The 23851-nt window shown below is 57.8% G+C and overlaps 1 protein-coding gene across 2 annotated transcripts; it reads right to left on the reverse strand.

The window, feature by feature from the left end:
• Positions 1 to 3072: 3072 nt before the first annotated feature.
• Adam11 (ADAM metallopeptidase domain 11) lies at positions 3073 to 21532 on the reverse strand. Of its 2 annotated transcripts, XM_058578765.1 has the most exons (27): positions 21424 to 21532; positions 20796 to 20971; positions 12265 to 12341; positions 12013 to 12079; positions 10829 to 10914; positions 10671 to 10746; positions 10208 to 10274; positions 10073 to 10140; positions 9667 to 9741; positions 9513 to 9584; positions 9194 to 9360; positions 8594 to 8678; positions 8392 to 8482; positions 8203 to 8254; positions 7656 to 7755; positions 7502 to 7573; positions 7289 to 7381; positions 6754 to 6834; positions 6084 to 6134; positions 5910 to 5973; positions 5647 to 5746; positions 5362 to 5481; positions 5102 to 5270; positions 4898 to 5012; positions 4722 to 4812; positions 3818 to 3835; positions 3073 to 3341 (listed from the first exon to the last, which is right to left on the reverse strand). In XM_058578765.1, the coding sequence occupies exons 1-27, from the start codon at positions 21488 to 21490 to the stop codon at positions 3326 to 3328; spliced, it is 2316 nt and encodes a 771-aa protein (XP_058434748.1). In that variant the 5' UTR covers positions 21491 to 21532; the 3' UTR covers positions 3073 to 3325. The 2 variants fall into 2 exon arrangements, with proteins under 2 accessions (XP_058434748.1, XP_058434747.1); XM_058578764.1 differs by having other exon boundaries at positions 3073 to 3835.
• Between the last annotated feature and the right edge of the window lie 2319 nt (positions 21533 to 23851).

Genomic DNA, 23851 nt, shown 5'->3' on the forward strand with positions numbered 1-23851 from the left:
GTTCCTGTAGGCACTCAAAGATAACAGAGCACCAAGGCAGGGAGGTGGCAGGTGACCCTGCACTGACCTTCAGAGCTACGACTGCTGAACCTCCCCTATGCCCTCTCTGCCAACTATCTACTAATAGCCTCAAATTTCAGTCGTTCAGGGGCCAGCAGTGGACTCAGCAGACCAGCAACTGGGAACCGAGAAGGGGTTAAGTGTAGAGATGGAGCTGTTGAGAGGCAGGAGCAATGGAAAAAGTTAAAAATAGGGTATCCAGCCCAGAGCAAGGAAGCAAGGGACACTCAGACTTGGGTCCTTGACTGACGGGTTTGAGAATGTCTCTTGCCTCTTCACCCTGCACACTGAATGGAAAAGCTGCCCATCAGCCTCTGGAGATGCCTCAGGTGTTCCCTGCATCGGGGGCACTGAGATGCTGCAGTAGGGTGGGGACCAGGAATCTAAGTTGAACGTGACCCTGTGTCCTAACTCTGTGTATGAATTCAGGTGGTCCTGGGAGTTCTGCCATTTGGGACTAGGGCTCTGATCCTGGCCCTCCTAGCTGCCCTCTCCCCAGGACCATGCCTGGTGCTGCACCATCTCCTCCCTGTCCTGTCGTCCCTCCTTTTCCTGCCTGTGGGCTGGAATGGAGCTTCTGGTGTGTCCCCCTTTCTTTTTTCTCTTCCCTGACTGCACCAGACTTCCAGTGCCGAGGGACCCTCCCAGGGTAGGTCCTTCCCTCCGCCTCCCCAGACAGAGCACCTCCTGGCCCAGAGGGGACTGACATGCCAGAGTAGGGTAGAAAAGAGGTTCTGGGCTCACACTGGGGCCACCAACCAGTCTTGCCCACCCCAGCTGGGCAGAGAGAGTAGAGGGTGGGAACAGAGCGCTGTGCCCTAAGAGTACAGCTGGTACTGGGCTGGCCCAGCTTTCTGGAATCTCTGGAGTGAAGAGAGACTTTTTTTGGCATTGGCCTTAACAGGGAGGTTGAGTGTCCTGCGTGCTCAGCAGAAGCCAGAGCAGGGGCAGTGTCTTTGTTGGGGCAGGCAAGGAAGGGAGGGCTGGGCCTCCACCCGGTGTCTGTTTCCTCGCCCGGAATGGGAGAGAATGGGAAGTCATGCCCCTTCCTCTCCTTGTGTTCCTGGGGGCTCCCTTCCTGCCCCCAGCTCCCTGCTCCCCGCCAGTAATCAAGCTTCTTGCCAAGTCCCAGGAGGGAGAGGGCCTGAGTCACACATTAAGGCCATTTACAGAAAGGAGAGACACAGGTTGGTGTGAGCTCCGTGGAAGCCCCAGGATGTGATCTTTAATTGATTTGATATTCCTGGCCCTGCCTCCCCACCCCAAGCCCCAGATGACCTATGTACAGAATGCATAGGGAGCCAGGTCCAGGCCAGGCCAGAGAAGTCCCCACTCCCCACTGGGCACTGCCAGGCTGTACCGTCAGGGCGGGACAGGAGGATGCAGACAGCTGGGAGCCAGGATCCACTGGTCACAGGAAGTCTCTTCTCCATGTCCCCACCCCCACGGGCACGTGAGCACACAGACATGCCCATGTGTGCGGAGGCATTCACACTTGTGCAGAGATGTGGGTCCACATGCTTGTGCCCAGATGCATTGCCACTTGTGTGCCCATGTGCCACCTGAGAATGGAGGCCTCAAGGTATCGTGGCAAGAGTGCAAAGCCCAGGCCTTGACCAGCCTCAGGTTGTGGAGCAGAATTGGAAAAAGGGGCCACCTGCTCAGCCCCTTCACTTGGTCAGAGCCAGCTGGGGCACAGTACTGAGGACCTCACTGTAGCTGATGTCACCCAGTCACCTGAAAGGCTGTCAATGGGTCCCAGACTCATTTGCCTCTGAGGGTGGTTTGGATAAGTGGGGAGCCATTTCCTCCTTGATTCCTCTTCAAAGAGGCCCCAGAAAGAGGGACACAAGCAGGCAACTTAGAGACCCTGGGGTGTTCAGAAATCCCTTCTGAGTCTAGATGGTGAACCCTGGGGTGGGGCGACTCCATCCATTGTGGCTTTCATCCATAAGGTAGCCCTCTGCTCATCACTTTTAGGGTCACAGAGCCAGAGCTCCTGCATCTCAAGTGAGGGCCATGAGGGCAGGCTGGGGGCAGGCCTGTTTGTGGGAGGGCTGAGGAGAGCTGCAGGCCTTAGTCAGGCTCTCAGGCATGGCCGCATCAGGGTCAGAGGAGAACAGATAGGGGCACATCTGTAAACTTACTGGTTGGGCCTGGAAGGGATCAGGGAGTAGAAAAGGGTTTGATGAGGCCTTGAGAACTTTTCTAGAAACCTAGGATGGTCCCCAAGACCTGCCCTTTCCTCATCTTCTCTTACCTCATAGGCACTACCCCTCCAGGCACTGGGACACTACTGGCCCTACCTACCTAAAGAGCCCTCCCTGGGAGGATGGCCTGGCCTGGGACTGCCAGGCCCCGTCAGGGGGCACCTAAACCCTGAGTCAGCCCCAGAATTACCCTTATCGAAAGGGGAAGGTGCCATTTTATTTCAGGGACTGTATTTTCTGGTCCCCTGCCCCCACAATACATGTGTCCAGGCAGGAACCAGATTGTTGTTTGGGAATTGAAGACAATCTGGGACATGTGGTCACCGTACCCACAACCTAGCCTTGGGCACGGGACAGGCAGCTTTGGTTTGAGATCAGCACACACACTTCTGAGCTCCTCAAGGCTGGGGTTGGGGGCGGGGCAAGCTGGACATCCAGCCACTGAGTTCAGTGACAGGATTCCAGGTGTGAGCATCCCAGGGGAGGGTCTCCCTGAGATGACCGTACCTCAGTTCCTCCAGGCCCTCTGGTAAATGTCAAAATATCCCTATAGCTGCCCTGGCTCCAGCACCCCCAAGGTTACATTCATTAGTTAAGATTCAATTAAAAATAAAAAGTAGATGTCAGCCCCTTCCCGCTAGGTCCTAGAGAGCTGAGTCCCTGGTACCAGCTGTCTAGTTCTGAAGAGGGGCCATCCCAGGCTGTGTCCGCTGGTGGCTGCCTGCCCCCACTGGGGCACCACTCCAGGCCCCCCCACTTGAGCTGTGGCAAACTGTGATGATGGAAGCTACATTCACAGGGAGAGTTGGTGTGCAAGGCCAAAGCCACATGAGGTGGGGTGGGACCGTGAAGGAAATGCCCTCCAGGCCTGGGCCACCCTGGTGGTTCGAAGGGCAGGGCCACAGCCCCCCCTCCAAACCCCTGTGGAGCCAGGAGTTGAAGGGTTGGACCTGGAAGACATTTGCACGGTGCCTCCCTCTGTGGCTGGGTGGGGGCAGCCTCGTGGTTCAGGGCCGAGACGGTGGGTGCCAGGCTCGGAGGGAGGGGGGTGGCGCTTAGGCCCCTCCGGACCTGGAACGGAGAGGGGGCATCAGGGGAGGGTATGAGGCAGGGCCCAGAGGGAGAGCCCTCCAGCTGGGGAGTCAGTGCTGGGCCCTGGAGGCAGCAAGTCACAGGCTAGCCGGGAGGGGGTCTGGTGGGAGGTAAGACAGCGGTGACATGGAAGACAAAACAGATGGGACGCAAAAGGAGGATCCCTTCCCAGGGAACTGGGGCTGCAGGGGGCACAGCTCCAGGGCCCACCTGGCCAGGTGGTCAGGCTGTAGGAGGGGCAGCAGAACATGACCGTGGCCCCAGAGGACTAGGGGGCAAGAGGATGGGGTGGGGCAGGCTGAGAGCATTCATCCCAGGCCGCCTGCAGGGCTGGGGAATCGGCCCCCAGCTCCCGTCAACAGAATGCCAGAGCACAAATGAGATGGAGGAGACAAGGACAGCGGGAGGGATGATGTGGCCGGCGTCACACTGCCCCCTGCTGGGTCGGGTCGTACCTTCCTCTGCGGATGTTTCTTCAGGAGCCAAGGCAAGACGGGAGAGAGAAACAGGAAAAGGAAATCTGACCTTCCTCTGCTCTCCAGGGAGAGCCCTCCCAGCCCTTATGAGACTCCCTGACCTAGAGAGAGGCCTGGGTCGCCAAGACCTGGACAACTAAGGACAGGGCCAGTGCGCAATACTGAGATCTACCAAAAATGGGCACTGGGTTCAATTCCTGACTCTACCACTAATTCACCATTTGACCCTGTGCCTCAGGTTCCTCCTTCGTATATGGGGGGGGGGGGGTTTGGATCAACTCCAGGGCCCCACACTTAGATGACCAAGGGGCTCTTAGGTTCAGTGGAGACTAGGGATAAGGGAACACACACCTGGCACAGGTGAGCCTTGCAGGCCTCCACCCAGCTGTGCTGAGATACACTGAGGTACACTGGGGCCCAACATGTATATTATAGTACTGGGGAGTGAACCCCAGGGTGTCCTTCCACTGACCTCCATCCTAGCACCACCTCCCTTGTTTTTGTTTTTTAATTTTGTGACAGAGTCTTGTTAAGTTGCCAAGGCTGGCCTCAGACTTGAGATCCTCCTGTCATAGCCTCCAGAGTCACTGGGCTTACAAACATGTACCACCACTCCCAGCCAACCTTCACATTTTTCAAGAGAGCCTGGCAGTTGGGATTGTTAAACGTGAAATTTCTTGGTTTATAAATGTGAGCAATTGTTCAAATGTTGAAACGAGACCCTGTGGGCTGACTTGGACTGGTGATGTGTGAGCTCTGGTTTATGAAACCTCTCAGGGAAGTCCCTCAGCTCCAACAGTCTGGGTTCTGACCCTGAAGACACCAGGGGGTCTAGGGTGCATGTGTGTGTGTGTGTGCGCGCGCGCGCGCGCGCGTCTCTTACTTAAATCCCCAGCCCGTGCCGCCCAGGACGATGGCTGCAACCAGGACAGCCCCGGCGATGGAGCCAATGATGATGTTGGTACCGCTGGGACCTGGGGAGGAGGGCAGGGCTTGGTTGGCAGGGACAGGAATGGAGAATGGGAAAGACAGACCCGCCCTGGCCAGCTCGAGCCTCACCTTTATATCGCTCTGTCTCCCCGGTGGGTGGGGATGTGGGCAGGGGGTTGTGGATGCTGCAGTCTTTGCCTGTCCAGTCAGGCTGACAGATGCACTTCCCTTCGTTGCTACAGACCTAGAGGTGAGGTGGCGCCAGCAGAGGTGAGTAGATCTGTGTCCCCTCTTGTAAGCCTCTCCCACCATCCCTGGCCTCCAGGCACCCACCCCGTGGTGGGAGCAGATCCGGCGCTCCCCACTGCCTGGGCAGGTGCTGAAGTTGAAGGCAGAGGCTGGCAGGCAGCGGTGGTCCAGGCACAGCATGTTGGGCCCACAGGCCGTGCCATCCTCCACATAGCTCAGGTCTGAGCCATCAGCCAGCTGCACATGGCCTCCCCTGGGAGATGATTCAGCCAGCTTCAATCCCCGTCCCCTAGCCCCATCGGAGCTGCCACCTCCCCTTCCCCAGCCATGGTCCCAACCAACACCTGCAGTCCAGCTCCTTGCCCTGGTGGTAGAAGGTAACACTGCTGATGTCTCCCCCTAGGTCCCCTAGCCGAGGTGCTCCAGAGATGTTGACACAGAGGAGGAAGCCACAGAGCACATCCCTGTTGGGGCATGTGGAGATAGTGAGCCCAAGTTTGGTTCCAGACCCAATTACTGAACTCTGTTCTGCCCTTTCCACTGGGCTTCGGGCTCCTCCTAGAAGAACCTGAATATCACTTCCCTCCCCAGAGCTTCCCCAAGGCTCAGTAGGTGCCTTGACTACTCACTGCTTATTGCACTGGACCCAGCCTGACCCCTTGCGCCCACAGTTCCCACGCTCTGTCCCCTCCACATTCAGCTTCTCATAGCAGAAGCGATCAGCAGCCACTGGGGAAAGATGATGCCAGGTGTCACCCCACCCACCCCAGGACCTCAGGCCCATACCTCCCGACTGTGGTTTGATTTCCAGGCCAGTTGGCTCTCTGAGATCCTGGGAGTGTCTCAATTCTGGGTCCCTCAGAGTCCCCTCTCCACACTCAGCCAGACTCACCATGGCCCCAAAGGGCCTGGCACTGTCGGTCCCGAGTTTTGCAGCGACCTCCATAGCAACGACCCTGAAGGAGCAGCAAACAAGAGTCAGGAGATGGAGAGAGATACTGGGGGATCAGGTGGAGACAAGAGATTGCATTGAGCCATGAATGGAAGGAGCCCCCTCCCCTCATACCTGCTCATGATCACAGTAGTAACCATCCAGCTTGTGCAAGTTAGGGGGACACTGTGGAGAGAGGGCTGACTGAGCAGACACCCCAGGGAGGCATACAGGCTTGCCAAATGCCTGGGGGCTGAAGATATAGCTCAACTGGTACAGTGCTTGCCTTGCATGCACAAAGCCCTGGGTTCAATCCTCAGTTTAAAAAAAAAGCCTCCCCTGGGAATAAGACTCATGTTACAGGGTTCTTGAACCTTAAGGACAAAAGGAGTGTGTCTGGTTCTGGATTTAACCATGTAGATTCAAAAGTCCTTTGGCCTCTCCAGCTTTCCTCAGTCTCCTACATCCACCCATCTCTGAGGACAGGGAGAAAAAAATGCCTAGCACATAATTACCACTTAATTGATGTTAACCAATATTATTATCCACTCTGATCCCTAGCATACACTAGGTGCTGTGCCAGGCGCTGGAAATACCAGCCAGACTGTAAATGCTGGTTTAATGATTGAAGGAACAAAGCCAGGAGGCATGAAGAACCCCTTCCTCAGATAAGGAAATGAGATGATGAGCGGCTAGTGTCGCCAGCTGCGAAGCGCAGGGGCTCAGAGAGCTGTCACAGAACCAAACCGATAGGGGTAGGGGCTGCCTTGCCCGGGGCTCCGTAGGACGACTTGGCCGGGCGGACCTGGCTTGAGTCTCCAGTGCAGGTCTCCGCGATGTCGCATTCGTTCACCGCCTCTCGGCAGGAGACACCTCGCGGCTCGTACTAAGGAAGGGATGCATTTCGGGGCTATAGATACCTTGGCGCCGTCCTCTCCGGGACAACACCCTCTTCCCCACGGGTTCTCATTTCCCTGTCCCCCCCATTTAGGGGCTGCTCACCCCTCACCCCCATCCCACCCCTCAGAGCCAGGCTTTCAACAGTCCAAGGTGGCCGAACGCCCCGCCCCAATCGCTCATTGGTGCTTCTTTCGAGCCAGGTCCCGCCCATATATGTGCTCCGCCCTTAACAGCTCCGCCTCCCGTGTGTGTGTGTGTGTGTGTGTGTGTGTGTACACGCGCACGCACGAGATCGAACCCAGAACCTCATGCTTACCAGGCAAGAGCGCTGTACCACTGAACTACACCCTGAACCACATCCCCAGCCCCTGCCGCCTCTTATCTGAAGTCGTCCCACGGTCCCTCCGTGGTCCCGGCCCCGCCCGATCGCTCTTCCTCACCTTGCAGCGGCGACAGCAGAGCCCGTCGCTGCACATAGCATCGTGAGTCAGAGTGCACTTCTTGCAGCAGTTGCCACCCGCTCGGCTGCATTCCTGAGGGTCGCCAAGAGTAGCGGAGGGAAGCGGGCAAGTCCTAATTCTCCCCACTCCGACCCTCCCCCGCGCCCACCTCCGCCTCCCCGGTCCCATCTGGCGCACGCATAGGCCGCTCACCTGCACCGAGCCGCAGTCACATTCCTCCCCCGCCTCCACGAAGCCGTTTCCGCACTCGGGGGGGTCCAGAAGCTGGACCGGGAGGGGGTGTCGGGAGTCTGGCTGGGACCTTGCCCAAGCCCGCCTCCCCTGTTCCCCGCCCCGGGGCTGGTACCTTGAGGGGCTTGTTGAAGAGGCAGCTCCCGCCGCCCTCCTGCAGAAACTGGTTGTACTCATCGATGCTGCAGCGCGAGAACTTGCGGGGCAGGTAGAACCTGGGCGATGGTGAGGGGATGGATGATCCCCCCCCAGCCCGCCCTCTCGCCCCTTGTTAACTCTGGGGAGCGGGCACACCAGTGTCTCGGTCACCATCGAAAGGCGGCTGAATGCACTACAATCCTCCCGCCTGCCCATCAAGGAATGAGCGGAGGACGTAGCTCCCGCCAGCTCTGCGGAATCTCAGGATTCCGAGCGCTCAGAAGGGACCGCGCCTCCACACGACGCTCGGGCGGCGCCCAGTGGCGAACGCGTGCACTACAGTCTGGCCAAGTTTCGTGTCCCAGCAGGGGAATCTGGGCCTTCTGAGTAGTGTTCGAAGAGAACTGGGCTTCTTGGAATCCCGTGTGGTCCCATGAGCTGGGCTTTTGGGGCGCAGATTAATCCAGTGCCTTCTCTGGGATTCCCCTCAAGACCCTCTCCCCAGTTCGTGCCCAAGAACTCACCCAGTATCCTCCATGATGCAGCCCAGCCAGATGTCTGGACACTTGCAGTCCCCTGAGAGGTGAGCCAGGAGGATATGAGGGAGGGTGGAGGACCACTCCCTCCCACTTACACCCTCTTTACTTCTAGAGTTGCTGGGTGTGGGTCGAGGCTGGCTGTGGGATCACTTGGTGTTCTCTAAGGGTTGATACCTGCTGAGCTCCTGTGTTTGTTCCACATCATGCCCAGGTTCTGCCCCAGCGTCTGGGCCAGGGTCACTGCCATGGCCCCCATGTTGCCATACTAGAGGTGGGGAAGATGGAGCACAAAGATGTCTCCATCCTCCCAACAGGCATCTTGTGCTTGGTATCCCCTCTCCCTCAGCCCCACCCCAGCCAGGCCTTCCCTACTCACCTCGTTGACACCCCCACCCCTGGACAGGGAGCAGATGCCCCCCACGTAGGCTGCACCACTGCTGGTGCTCTGGAAGGTCCTGCCCCTGGAAGGAAAGAGTTGTCAGGGTGATCTCCTGCCTTCCCTATGTGACTCCCTGGGGTGTTAGGAGGTGGGGGCAGGGGACCCTGACACTAGAGTCCTTCCTTAGGGAAGCAGGCAAGCCCCCCCACCTTGGGCCTCATTTGCCTGAAAGTCAAGTAAGAGATTCCTATTAGATCATCTCTAGTTGCAAGGCCCTGTAATTAGATCCCCCCCACTCCATCAGGGTACTGGGTCTCTGAGGAAGGGATAATGGGACAGTCTGAAGGGGAAAGAGGGGACTGTGGGGAGGTAAGGGTATATGAAGACCCCCCACCCCAGGGCTAAGGCAATGGGACCCAGCCTAAGATGCAGGGGATGCCCAGCCAGTTGCATGTGGCTGGGGCAGGTGTCAAGTGCAAGGTGAGCTTGGCCCTCAGACTCCCCAGGCTCTGAGGAGAGCACCTGCACAGGCAGGTGTTAAGAACCCTAAGCACCACAGAAGGAGCCCAGGTCAGGTGCATGGGTCAAGGGACTCACGAGAAGAGGTGGGTGGCATCACTGGGCTCAGGCAAACCCTCCCGCCGGTAGACCATGAGCCGGGCCAGGGTTTCCAGGAGGTCATCCTGCACCTGGATCTTGTCCCCATCTGCCCATGTTTCCATGGCAACCAGCACAATGCGGGTGTTGAGCTGCTCCTTGTATATCTGGTACCAGAGGGAAGAAGATGAGGAGGGTTGGACGGTGGGAGTGGTTGTGGGGGGACAGGGATGTCCCTCCAGGAAGAGGGGGTCAGAGGCTGAAAGTGACCCCTGGATGTGTGGAAGAGTGTGGAGAAGATGGAGGAAGGGCTGCTCACCACATCTGCCAGGTTCACCACGGACTTGGCAAAGTTGCTGGTGAGGACCACAGACTGTCGCATCTGCTCAAACTGCAAAAGAGAAGAGGGGGAGGGAGGGAGGCTTCTTCCTGGCCCTTCCTCCTGGTGTCACCCCCCAAGTCTGGGAACTTACCAGCTGGTGGTCATTGATTACAATCAGCTCCACGTACTTGGTCTCACTGTGTACAGTGGGGTGGCCCCTGCGGACCTGGGGGGTGGGTGGGCACTTGGAATCAGTCCCTCCATGTTTGGCCTCATGGCCAAGCCATGGAAGACTCGGTGTATGTGGGGTGGTCTGGACTGCAGCGGGGGACAGTGCCAGCCTCCACTGTAGCGTATCCCATCCCTCCCCAGCCTGGGAATGGGCACAGAGGGCCAGCAGCCTTTGCTTGCCTGAGATGGGGACCTGTGTAGACATCAGTGTTAGGGAGGAGTTGGGGGGCTCTTCCCAGAGATGGCTCCCTGGCCATAGGTGGGAGTTCCTGCCTTGGACCACAGCCTGATGTCTCTGAAGCCCGAGGTCTGAGCGGGCCCCGTACCTGCCTTTTCCTTCTCAGCCTCGGCCGGTTTGGAGGAGCAGAATGGGCGGGGTCAGCAAACAGGCAGCCTGTGGGGAGGGGCAGGTGAGGGGGGCACGGCCCACCCCCACCCCAGCCCAACCTTCCCTCCCTTACCTGGTTCCCTGCATCCGAGGGGGGCTGGGAGGAGAGGGGTCCGGTAAATGAGGTGGGGAAGGGGTCCCTGCAATGAGGGGGGATTAGTTCTTGGGGAGCCAACCAGGTCTGCTCTGGGCCCAGTTGAGGGGGTAGCTCCAGCCCTTCTCTCCATGCCAACCTAGGGTGACCCAGAACTGGCCAGAGCTCCCATGTCGGATCTGATCTCCCAGATGCTCAGATTCCGGGGTCAAGACCTGGGGGTGCCCTGAGAGACATGGGGCAAAGGACACTGGAGCCCAATTGGAGGTCACTCAGGGGACAGAGGGGACATTGGAGCTGGGGGCATAGGGCGAGGGAACCAGAGCTGGGATCACTGAGGAGGGCAGTGAGTCTGAGGTTACTGAGGGAGGGGGAGGAGGAGGCAGAGACAGCTGTTGGGACGGTCACAGCATGGCCATCAGAGGGGGTGGTGAGGGCTTACCTGGGGGGCTCCCCAAGGCCCAGCCATCTCTTGGGGCTCCACAATGTAAGTCAAGTTCCCATCAGAGAAGACCCCACTGTGGAGAGAGAGGCACAGATCCCCACCGTCCCAGACTGGGCAGGAGGCTCTCCCTGCCACCCAGCCCTGCCGATACTCACTGCAGCCCCCGGCAGGTGGAGATGGCGGCAAAGGAGTGCGGGCTGTCCCGGAGCTTCCCCTGGTAGTAGCAGTGGTCTCCAGCCCCCTGGGGAGCAGCAGAACAGTAAGCATAAGGCAACCCACCCTGGCACGGAGGCAGGAGGATGGTGGGGGAGCACAGAAAGCTGCCCTGTGTGCAGGTGACTGGAGTCCCAGGTATACCTGGGCCTCTGGAGTGTGGTTCTATGCTGCTGCTGCTCCTCATTGGCTGTTTCCTAACCCTCTCTGTGCCAAGTTTACTTCTCCTATAAAATGAGGAAGTTGGACCATGGCAGGGGTTCTTAGCCATTTGTTGGTCACAGACTTCTTTGAGAATAATAGCTAACAATTATATAGCACCTGCTGTGTGTCAGGCCCTCTTCTAAGCACTTACCATGTATTATCTCATTTAATCGGATGACTGCTATGGACTCACCCTAACCCACGCCATCTCACTTGAACATTGCCTCTTTGGCACACACCTGGACATGTGGTCTGTGGCTGAGGAACTGTAAGCAGCATGGGTCCTCCTGGCCAGGCTCATGGGTCAGGGGACCAGCAGCACCCTCCTCCCCCAACTCTGCTTCCTGCAGAATTACTTGTGCTCCAGTTACTGAACAGGCTGGGAGGGGGCAGGCTATTTATAGATACTCATTCATCTTTGTTCAGGCTCCAGGGCCTCCAGGGCTGGGACCCTGGTGTGGCAGGCAGCCGGGAATCCCAGGGCAAGAAGGGGCACTTCCTCCACTGCCTCCTCCCAGGAGATCCTAGGGAGACAGCCAGCAGGGCACAGTGAGGGCCCCTGTATGCCCCCCACAAGGCAGGAGCTGGCTTGGAGGCGGACTCCCGGGGCTGGGCAGGGGGCTTCAGGTCCCACACTGTGCGACCTGCCTACCCAAATGGCGATTCTCAGGGCTTCCAAGGTGAGGAGAGATAGAAGATCTCCAGGAGTCAGGCCCTCCTGAGTATCTCCCTGACCTCCCTTCCACCAGCCACCTGTCCCTCTATCTTTTGTTCCCCCAGTGCTGGGGATTGAACCCAGGGCCTCATGCATGCCAGGCAAGCACTTAACCTCTGAGCTCCACTGCAAGCCCTGTCCCTATACCTTTGTCCACAGAAACAGCAGCCCTATCCCACCTCCCTGTTCCCTTCCGAAGGCACTCACAGTACTGTGCTGGGTTATCCCCTCCCTGCTGAAGTGGCGCTCTACGTATTTCGAGGAGAGGAGGTGACTGAAACAGCAGACAGAGTGGCAGAAGGAAGGAGAGGGTTGTTGGTGAGGCCTGGTCAGGCTTGGGGCCTGCCCCCAGCTCCAGGATCCCCGCACCCACCCTCCACCTGGCACCAGCAGCCACGCCCAGGCACCTGCTGCCCACCCTCCCGCTGCCCTTCCTCCTGGGCTCAAGGCCACACTCACTGGTTCAGCTCCAGGTCCAAGGTGAAGTTTGAGTTGAAGGCTGGGATGACGAAACTCACCTGGGCCAGATGGACAGGCTGAGGTGGGAAAGGGCAAAGGGGAATCAGTCTGAGGCCCCTGGATGGAAGGAGCCCTAGGGAGGGTGCTGGCCCCAACATCTGAGGGGACCCCTCTTTCAGAAGATGCTTTGCACAAGGTTCCTTTCCTGGGGGGCAGGGCAGGGTGCTCACCCCTGGGCATGGCCGGCCCCACCCCCTGCCTCTGGGTTGAACTCCTGGGACCAGGTTCCTGGAGCAGCTGGGCCAGCGGGGGGAGTCCCTCAGCCTGCTCATGGCCTCATCCAGGTGCTCCCCGCTGCTGGTAGGACCACCCCAACCTCAGGTGGAGTAAAGGAAAGGTCCCCAGAAGTAACAGAGAAAGGGAGAAGAGTCCTGTCCAGGAAAAGGGAAGCAGGCCCTTTGCTTCCTGCCCAGCCCCAGTCCACACAGGAAGCCGTGGACTGTGCAGATATGGGCGGAGTGGGCAGGAGCTGATCACGGTGCCCCAGATGTTGGGCAACAGGCAGGTGCCATCCTCTGAGGAGGTAAGGACTTGGCTCCTCTACTCCCAAATCCATTGCCCTCTGCCTTGCCCAAAGCAGCTCATCTTTAATATTTCAATTCCATGGTTAATTTTTAAACACGGAAGTTTTCCTGATAAATTTTTCAGAGGGGCCTATGCAGTGGGGCTGGGAGGTTCCAGGTTGTCATGGCAACGTAACAGGCCTGAGCAAGATGGCTGCCCTCCCAGGCCTGGGCACCGGTTGCCAGGAGGGGATGGAGACTTCAGATCCTGGAGGGAGAGTCACTCCAAGAGAAGAAGGGCAGGAGAGCCCAGGCTGAGGGAGTGTCAGCTTTCTTGGGCCCTGAGTCACAGTCACCCTAGGGATACCTCTGGGGGCTCCCGCCTCCTCCTCAACTGGAGTATACGGCCTCAGGTCTTAGGAAAGATCTGGAGGCAGAAGGAAGGCTGGAGGGTTCAGGAGTTGGAGCCTCCTTTCTGCCTGTCCATTTAAGAAAACTGAGCTCCAGATACCAAGGTGAGGGTCACAGCACTCTGCCCTGAGGATGGGAAGCTTTTGTTTCCTGCCTGGCTCTCATGGTAGGGGAGCAGGTTGCAGGAAAAAACGGGAGCCTGACATCGATGTCATGAAATTCCATAGCCTGCTGCCTGGTCTAGCTGCTCAACCACCTGACCATGACTAATCCTCACTGAGCACTTCTTAGGCACCAGGCACGGGTCTGTCTTTGATGAGCATTATCATATTCGATCTTCACAACAACCCTATAGGATAGCTGCTACTGTCATTCCCACCTGACAAACAGGGAAATTGAGGCACAGACAGGCTGATAAACTGGCCCAAGGTCACACATCTGAGAAGTGGTGGAGCTGAGAGTCAAACCTAGGGAATCCGTTTCCAGGGCCTTCCCACCCCAAAGGTGAAATAAGATGGAAGTTGGCCTGGGGTCCATGAGAGACCCTGGGAGAGACAGCAAGGTGGGGCGGAGTGCCCGAGCCTGGGTAGCAGATCTTTGAGCCCCAAGGACACTGACTCTTCCCATCCCAGCTGACCAAGGCTCCAAGTCCCATTCTAAGCCCCTAGAACATCGATCAGACTCGAAATAGAAAGTCAAGGACAAGGAGTGACTGCTTTTCTCCCCGCCCCTGCCCAGGGCCTCCTCGCTCGCTCTCCCCTCCCTCCCTCCGAACCAGGACTGGCTCTATCCCTGCCCCTCCCCAGCCCTTCCTGGACCATCTCTGCCTCCCCTTGGACGGATCCTGCTTGTTCTGTCGGTCCCCCATGGACAAGCCCCTACGCCAGCCCAGAGAAGCAGCTTGCCCCACGTCACCTTGCCCTGATTCTCTGTCTCAGGATGTGCATCAGGGACCTAGCAACTTCTCTGAATTTCAGATTTTCGCGCTAAAAATGATGAAGATGAAGGCCACTTTTGAGACTGAGAGGTTGATGTTGTTGTGGGAGGTCGTCCTGGGCCTGGAGGAGTCTGGCACTTTTAGAACCTTCCCTACTTGGGAGGTCAGCAGGCTGACCTCACTGTCCCTCTCTGTCTGTGGAGGCCAGGCTGGCCCGATCTAGGGCATGCCCAAGACAGATGGGGGTGCAGTGCCAGAGACTGCAGAGTCCTTTCTGGTCCCACCTCTATAGGCTGTGAGGCTGAACTGTGGGAGCAGATCCCCGTTCCCCAGCAAGATACGGGGCTCAGGCCAGAGAAGGCAGGACAGCACATGCCCTGAGGCTGGTCCTGACAGAGGCAGATTTGGGAGCTCCCAAAAGGTGGTGGAAGAGAGAGGACAGGAGCAGACATCCACGCATGCTCGGAGGACACAGCTCTGAATGCTGTCTGAAGAAAGAGCTAGATCAGGCAGGGCCCCCTCAGTCCCAGGACCTCTGGGTCTCAGACACCAGAGTCCCCAGAGCTCCCAGCCAAGTTTTTCAGGCCAATGTTCTATCAAAGTCCAACTGTTCTCCTGGCCTACGCCTGTCTCATGCCCCTGACCTGCCCCTGGCCTCATTCCATCGCCTCCCAGGCCCTGGTGGACTTTCCAGTCTTGAGGTCACACCAGTCATCCAGCCACCGCCACCCCCAGTAACCAGCTCTGCATGGCAGGGCCAACTCTGCATCCTGCACTTGCCTCTTGCTGCCCTGGCCACCGGCGCAGTCACGTGCTCCACCTCATTTGATCTCGACCCACCCAGGCCGTCTGGACCTCATTTTACAAATGCTGGACCGAGGCTTAGCGAGGGTCACTTGGAGGTGACAGGCTCAGGGTCAAGGCTGGGGAGCCAGCTGTCGGGCCAAGTCTCACCCTTGAGCTGGAGGTTGCCTCTGCCGTTGCAGCTGGCAGGATGACGATCCACCTCTCCACCTGAGCTTTCCCTGTTCCTCGTCCCTCACTTTCCCAGACACCTGCTTCAGGGGGACCATACCTCATTCTCTCTGAGCTCTGTGTGGGGCACGACCATGTTCAGGGTGCAGAGAGAAGGAGGCAAAGATTCTGCTGGCATCCCCCCTGAATAATCACAAACACAGATGCTGGTCTCAGGCCCAGACCTGCAGGATCCTGTTCTTGAGAAAGAGGAGACCAAAGATCTTTAGGGTTCCTAAGTACCCTAGAAAATCTGAACATGCAGACCCCTGCTTCCTATGACCTGCAGGCTCTGCCCTTCATGCACCGGCCCAGGAACCCCCAACGGCACCTCTACTTCCCCACAGCCCTCCCATCCCACCCTCATCTGCACGGTTGGTGCCCACAACCTTGGCTACCCCCTTGCCCTCTGGTCCTTTAAGCAAACAGCGTATATATACACACACACTCTTTTTTCTTCAGAATCTTACTATGTTGCCCAGGCTGCCCTTGAACTCCTGGGCTCAAGTGATCCATCTTAGCCTTAGCCTCCCGAATACTGGGATTACAGGTTCATACCGCCATGCCTAGCCACACTCATTCTTGGCGTGTTTTTGTTTTGTTTTAATGACTGATTCACCATTTCACGAGGGCCACCTTTAATCCCCTGGAGCAAGGGGCTCAGTATTTAATAGAGTGAAAGCAGCAGGAGTTCTAGGTGAGTGCTTAATCCTCGGCCTCAGTTTCCCCATTGGTAAGATGGGACTGTCAGGAGGAGGAAGAGGAAGCCCTGCTCAGTGTGCTGTTATCATAAAGATGCGTGATAATAAATGAGAAAGGATGTAGAAAACAGTCCAGCTGAACGGGGCTTTGAGTACCTGGATAAAAGACCCCCTTAGGCAGGGACAGGCTCTAGATCTGGGTGACTGATTTATCTGTGAGGTGTCTCTCACCTGCGGGCTTCTTTCCGGAATCCTCTCCAGCCAGCTGGGCTTGGAGACACCACCACCTCCTGGGCTGGGTGGCTGCACATGGGGGAGGAGCTAGGGAGGCAGGGGGCTCCCCACAGGGGCGTGTCCTGGCTGGAAGACCCCTCTTTTCACCCCCCAACTGACTCGCTGCAGGGTCCCCAGCGAGGTGCTAATGCTGTATTTATCAACAGGACCAGGGGATTCCCAGACACTGAGAACAAACAGTTGGACAAATTTCTGATGATGAGATTTGACCTAAATTTTTGAAGACAGAGTCACCTCCTCACAAGGTCATCAGTCCCTCTGGGGGAAGGTGCTGGGCAGCTGGGTTCCTCTAGGCAGCCAGGAGGGTGCTTGGGAGAGGCCAAGCCCACAGGCTGGAGTCTGGCCGGGGAGGACTTGAGGCGCCCGGCCTGCCCTGTGCCTCCTGGAGCCCCACCTGGCGCCTGGCGGGTAACCCCCAAAGCCCCGACTGACTCCTGTTCCTCACGCCCATCCCTCAGGCCAGCATTCGGGTGCCCCACTCAGGGGTGCTGGGAATGGGGAACGTGGTGGCTCTGTCTGGATCCCAGGCTGGACACCTGACACACATCATCTCTAGCTCTTGCAGCAGCCCAAGGAGTGGGACTGTCATCATACCCGTTTTATGGAGGAGGAAGGGGCTTCTCAGAACATAGGAAGACACGTTGGAGCAGGATCTGCACTGAAGTTCGCTCGCCCCAAAGCCACAGCCAACAGCCTTTCAGACCACAGTCTGCGGACCCTCCCTCCTATGGGGCTCAGCACGTGGCCCTTAGGAACAAGCTGGGTCCACGGGTCCTGGCCATGGCTTTTAACCACCATGCGCCTCCCAGGAACCTCTCATTCCCCCACCCCAGGTTAGATCTGCAACTCTGGCCACAGACCACAGCTAGCCTTGGCTCGAGCTGGTGACAGCACTGGGTGATCATTCTGGGCTGCTGCCTCTGACACCCATCTTCCCAGGGCTGGAGGTTGAGCCTCCCTCAGTCGCCCCCACCTCTATGCAGCAGGGAAGCAAGAGGCTCTCTGCGCAGGGCTTCTGGGGCAGCATTTCCAGTAAATGCTGCTATGGGCAGCTCACAAAGGCCCAGCTCAGGGAGGAGGCCCCCTCTCCCTGCTGGCTCACATGAGCACTGTCTCCTGGGCCTGGGACCCCTTCACTCCAGACCCTGTTCGCGTCCCTCCATCCTGCCTCTCCTTGCTTCCCAAGGATTCTGGGTTCCCCATGGCCAGGCCTAACCCACATAGCAGCTTCTTGTGAATCAAAGAAAGGTGACCCTCAGGACACACGCAGCCTCTTGAGCCCATGGATTTCATTCAGCTCTTTTATCCCTTGCTTGGGTGACTTGCACAGTCAACAACCAGTCTGACTGTATCCTGTGGGCCTCTTATCCTCCTGCCTTACCCTTAGCTGTGGGCTGCTTGTGACCAGACATTTCTGCTCTTTCAGAAGCCCCTCACTTCTCTGGGTCACAGGCCCAACCTACTTACATACTGGACAGAAGTTGAGGGTTTGAGGGCAAAGAGAAAGCAAGGGGTCCCTCATGTCCCTCTTCTATACAACCCTGAGTGAGGTGGGCAGTCCACCAGCTAAGTGTGCCACTCTGGATTTCTTTCCCTTTCTCTCTTTCATACTAGGGATCAAACCCAGGGGTGCTCTACCACTGAACTACATCTCCAACACTATTTATTTACTTCTTGGTCCCGGGGGATTGAACCTAGGGTCACTTAACCATGTAGCCAAATCCCCAGCTCTTTTTTTTTTTAATGTTTTTATTTTGAGAGTTTATGGCTAGGTTTTTAAGGTCTTGCTAATTTGCTGAAGCTGGTCTTCAACTTGCCATCCTCATGCCTCGGCTTTGTGAGTTGCTGGGATTACAGGTGTGCACCACCAAGCCCGGCACCCTTTATATTTTTTATCTTAACAGGGTCTCACTAAGTTGCCCAGGCTTGCCTTGAACTTACCATCCTCTTGCCTGGGCCTGCAAAGTCCCTGGGATTATAGGCATGGGTCACTGCACCTGGCTGGATATCAATGTTGACTCAGCTACTGATGTGACTTGGGAGAGTTACTTCCTCTCTCTTTGCCTGTTTTCCTCATCTGTGAAATGGAAATCATGGTCCCATCTCCTGAAGTTGGGATGAGGATTAAATAGACTCATATGTGTAAAGGCACATGTGTGCCTGCCCTAATGGACTGGTAAATTATGATATCTCTCTATCATCTAATTCTTTCCTGGTCACCTTCCCTTTCCCCTGTGCTAGCCCCATGCCCACCCCCACCAAGCCAAGGATCCCCAGCAACCAAGCCCTTTCCCATAGCCACCTCCTGGAGGTAAGAGCGGCTGCTGAGATTTATGATATCTTCATCCAGATGAGGCTCGGAAAGGTGAGCAGATCAGCCCAACACCCAGGCAGGTCAGTGCCCAAGGTTCCCCGCCCCAGCCCTGCGAGGCAACACGTGCCCCAGGCTGCCCACGTGGCCGGAGACCTCAATGCCTGCTCAACTGCTCAATTGGAAGTCCTCACCAGGGAGATAACTTGGGACAGAAACCAAGCAGTGCGGGTGTAGAGAGCTTCCTGCTGGACCAGGGTGGTCAAGGCTGCCCTGACCCCACCATCAGCCCCAGAAGTGCCCCATCCTTCTTGCTCTGGGTTCAGTTGGGGAAGTGCCCCTTGACCCAAATCCAGAGAGCCCTGGAGGCAGAACAGTGCAGTGTAGGAGCCCTGGTCTTGGAGAAAATTACTCCCAGCTCCACTAATTAAGATCTGATTGATTTGGGGTAAGTTACTTAACCTCTCTGAGCCTGAGTTTGTTCATCTGCAAAACGGAGCAGACAGATGTTACCTGCCTCCCAGAGTTGCAAGACTTAAATGATGTGCTCACAAAGCTCAGCAGAATGCCTGGCCCAGAGAAGTTCAAAGGAAACTGAGGCAGGGCCCTAAGTCCCCTGAGGAGGCTACGAGAGAAGTCTCAGTCCCAGAGAGACCCCTACTGCAGATGACTACTGCCCACAGACCCACAGGACTCTCTGCTCCCACCCCTGCCCCCAGGCACCCCTTAGGTGTATTCAGATTTGGTCACTAACATATACGCCACACATGCACACAGGCCACCCACTCACCCAGCAGAACAACACTCAAAGAGACACCCCACCCATCCAGTCCCACTGCACCTCCCTGATCTCCTTCACAGCTACAGGCGCCTCCTCTCCAAAAAGGACTAGGCCCAAGAAACCACTTGGATCCCTGACTTTTCAACCCTACCAGGCTCCTGTGATTCCCCTCATCTCTGCCCCCTGACCCCAAGGTGACATCACTCCTTCCCCAACCTGTCATCCCCTAAAGCACAATCAGAGTCCCAACAGTCAGGCAGGGTCACCAAGGCCCTACCAAGGCAGCCATGGGGTGCACAATTCACAGAAAGCCAGTCTAAGAACCAAACTGCAGCTGGGATACCGCATCCCTGCTGCGAGGACCATCCTTATGCCCACCCACCTGCTCCCAGGGAGCCTGGGCAGGCGCCACCAAAGCTGGTCTCTCCCCCCTGGCTCAGCCACCAGCTCAGGACCATCAGCCCCCTCCTCTCCGGGTCCCCATCACTGCCCTGAGTGATGGTGCATCTATTATGCATGTTCCCTTCCTGCTCCACTACATTTCACAGTACTCCCCACCCCTGCACCACCCCACACCCCCTCCCCCTTAAGGGCTTTTAACCAAGTACATTAGGCAGGGCCAGATGCCAGTCTGACAGATGTCTGTAATGTTAGCCTCCGTTTCCCTCCTTCCTCCCTCTGCCCAGCCCAATTTACCTCCCACCACTCGCAGCTGCCAAAACTTCCCAGCTTTGTTGTGCCCCTCCTGAGTCTCTCCTGACACCCCCTGTTTCTGCTGGGCCTTCATCATCCAGCCCTCTGCGGCCCCCATTGGCCTGGCTAACTTTCAGCATCAAGGTCCTGGAGAACTGAGGCACGCTGAATGGATATTCCATCTGGATGATTATTATTCACATGATATTAATTAATTATTAATTGCAATTAATCTCTTTCATTCCTAACCTTCCTGTGGGAGGCAGGAAGGGCCTGGCAGCTGAAAAGGACAGGGGCAGGTAGAGCTGGTGTTGGTGGGTGAGCTTGGATCCTCCAACCATTTTCCAAGATCCCACCTTCAGCCAGGACAGGAAGGCAGATCAAGTTTGTGCACAGTGGGAAACTGAGGCAGGAGCACATACTAAAGTTGGTCTAAGAAAGCTGAGGGTGGCTTTAGCGCACCTGGAAGTCAGAGTCCCTGGTTGGGCACTGGGCAGCTTCTCCCTGGCCCGCACTGCTCTGCCCAAGCCCCATTTTAAGCAGAACCACTAGATGGGGCAGGGAGGGGGTGCTAGTGGAAGGCTGACCCATGACAGAACTGAGGCCTGGGTGAGCCAGTGTCCCTGAGGGCTGACAGCAGGGGGTCTCCACAATGATGGAAGGGACCAGAATGGGCAGGCCCAGGGCTTCCCACAGCCCATTGTACAGAAGGGGAAGCTGCCCCAGCCAGCTGCTGAGGTGGTGCCCAACCCTTGGCTACCCAGTTGCTTCCCTTGGGTTCTGAGGCCTGCTTCAGCCCCCTTCCCTCACCACCAGCCCCACTCACCGGGCCCCCAGGTGGCTCCTGGCGGACCCTGGTATCCAGCTGCTGCTTTCGGACCTCTCCCCCGGAGCTCTCCCCTACCAGACGGCTGGGCTCTGTGACCTCGGGGGCTTCTACAATACCCACCTGGGGTGAGCCCCTCCAGCGCAGAGCTCCTACAGGATCCCGGGCCCCAAGACCTGAGAAGACAAGGCCATAGCTGCAGGCAGATGCCCTCCACGGGGCAGGAGACTTGGGAAGCGGGTGGGCACACCCCAGCCCCCAATCTGGCGTGGCCCTTGGAGCCTTGGATCTTAATCGGGTGGGAGGATCTGGCTACCCTGCAGGGGAAGAACCCCAAGGGGAGGGGACCAGGAGCTTCGTCCTGCCCAACCGTCACGACTGCCCCCCCAAACCTGCAGAGACCTGCAGAGTCGGCCGGCCAGCGGCAGGGGAATGGCCGCGGTGAGGCCGGCCAGATCGGGACAGGTGGGTGGACGCACCTTGCCTCTTCTCCGGTTCCCCCACCCTCCCGCGCTCTGGATCGGCTGTCACCCGGGGCACTGCAGGAAAATGTGGCTGCAGCAGAAACCGCCGCAAAGCCCGGGGCGGGGGCCGGACGGGGGTACCCGGCAAGGCGGGGGTCACTTACCGGGCGCGGGGAGCAGCGGCAGCAGCAGCAGCAGAGCCGCGATCGCCCGGCGCCGCAGCCGCCTCATGGTTCGCTCATAATCCTCCGGGTCCGGGGGCTGCGGCTGCCAGCGGCGCGGCGGAGAGCAGGAGGCGGGCCGGGGGCGGGAGGCGCCGGCGGCCGGCGGGCGGGGGCGCGAGCGGGCGGCGGGGGTCCGCAGGGCGGGGGCGGCAGGGAGGCGCCGGCTCAGCGCGCTCCGGCCGCGGCCATCCCGGCGGGGCGGCGGGGCCGGGTTAAGAGCGGCGCGGCGAGCACGTGAGCCCAGGGCCCGCCCCCCACCCCCGCCCCCCAGCCCGCTGGCCCGGCCGCCGCGACGGGAGGACAAAAGAGGCGCCGCCCCGGGGGTCGCTTCCGACACCTCCTCTGCCCCCTCGGCAGGTGCACGGCCGGAGTGCACTCCCTCTCCTTCGGTCCCTTCCTCGGCCACCCGTTGCCTGAGGATCCGTGAGGACCCATAGATTCGTAGGGGGAAGGAGGCAGGGTGCAGAGGGGGCCCCCGGGTCTCTGACTCGATGGCCAAAGACAGCCAGTCTGGGCACCTGATGCCGGGGCGTGGCGGCCGGACCCGGTTTCACCCACTGGTGTTGCACACCTGCCATTCCAGCCCCGGATGCTCAGCAAGACTGCCCTGGCCTCAGCCCGAGTGTCCCAGCTGACCTAAGGCTGCGGGAGCCCGGAAGGTGGAGAGATGGACAGAGGTTTTGTTGTTGTTTTGGCGAACGCCCTGCTCATGCCTTCCGGATTTCTTGTCCATCTGCAGCAGAGCAGGTCACTGCAGTCCTCCCACACCTGCGGTTGGGACCCCTTCCCACTTGGCAGGCTACTTCTTCTGGTCAAAGACTCCCCTGCCTCTAGGAGGGTATCAGGGATTGCTGCCATCACAACCACCAGGAAAAGCTGGCTTTCCTCTCTGGGCTCTTAAATCTTTGGCATAGGGAACTTCCCCCTAAATAAAATATAAACCACCCAGGTGTTCCCATGCTGTTAGCATGCCCCATTTCTGCCCCTCTTGTGGTTGTCCAAATCTTTAAGGAGTAGAAGATGCTTTTGCAGACTACCACCTCCCCTCTGGTCAGAATAGGTTGTCTTAAACTTGACCGCCCAACCCACCTTTCCAGCTGCACCCTCAACCCAGTTACTGAGCTCCTGGGTAAGATGGGTTCCAGAACTAGAGGCTGGCATCCCTGACCTCTGTTAGGAGTCCCAAGAGCCCAATGCCTGTGTGCCTGAGGTGTGGTATGGCATGGCATGGGTAGATAAGCAACTGATGAGCTCTCACCTTGACTTTCCCAAGGCCAGAGCATCTTTATACACACCCTGGGGGACCACAGGCCCCTGAGGAGCAAGAGTGGAGGCAGGGAAGTCCTTCCTGGTTGTTCTGCTTCCCCAGGGCCTCTGATGGGAACCTGGGAGGTGTCTCTGGCTTGTGACAACCTCCCCTCTCCCCCAGCTCTATTTTAGGCCCAGGAGAGGTGAGAAGGCAATTTCCCAGGAGGCGCTGACATCAATGCTTGGAACGAGGTGACTATCCCCCCCCAACCACCTGCCATTCCAGCCCCAGATGCTCAGCAAGACTGAGCAAATTCTTTCTTCATTCTGGAGTTATTTTGAAAAACCTCCTCCAGGATGTAGGGAAAAGGAGGTTCTGGGAATGATGGCCTACTATGTGGTATTCCCTAGAAACTCATGACTGGTAACCCAGGATGGAAAGATGATCCTCTCCATTGTATGGATAGGGAAACTGAGGCTCTGGGACTACATGAGCTTCTTCAAGTCACAGGGTCACTCAGTGAAAGATATATTCAAAATGCTAGGGCTCCAGTCCCTTCTGGCCAGTCCAATCCCACCTCCACCTCTACCTCTATTTGGGACTAGAGGGGACTGGTACATCTGGTTCCTTACCCTCCACCTATTTGGCACTCCAGATACCAAAGTGACTGTCCTGCCACTGTGCCATGCCATGTCCCAGGGCCACATCAGTAAGCCCTGACTCTCCAGGGCTGGTGAGGCTTGTTTCATGGTGCTGGGGCTGGAAGAATCCAAGCCTTCCATTTATTCAAGACCACATAGCAAGCCTAGACCTGAGGTCCAGCTCTTTTCAACTACCACCTACCACATCTGTGGTCCTGGTGCCCTTGGCTTCCTGTTGGGGTGAACTTCCCAGCCCTGGGGTGACTTTTGAGGCACCTGGCCAAACAGGAAGCTTGCTTCAATTTCCCTTTCCCATTTTCCCTCCTAAGGTTGGGGGCTGTCTTCCAACTAGCCACCTCCATCACACAGGGACTCACAAGGGTGGGATTGCATTCCTCATCAGACCTGAACAAAAGGGCTGTTTTCGCCTTAGGTTGGGGAAGGCTTGTGACCGGTTCCTTTGGTCCCTGTGGCCATC

This window comes from Marmota monax, unplaced genomic scaffold, assembly GCF_021218885.2.
Source record: "Marmota monax isolate L192 unplaced genomic scaffold, Marmota_monax_Labrador192_F-V1.1 WCK01_AAM20220418_F8-fsc00205, whole genome shotgun sequence".
Classification (NCBI taxonomy): Eukaryota; Metazoa; Chordata; class Mammalia; order Rodentia; family Sciuridae; genus Marmota; species Marmota monax.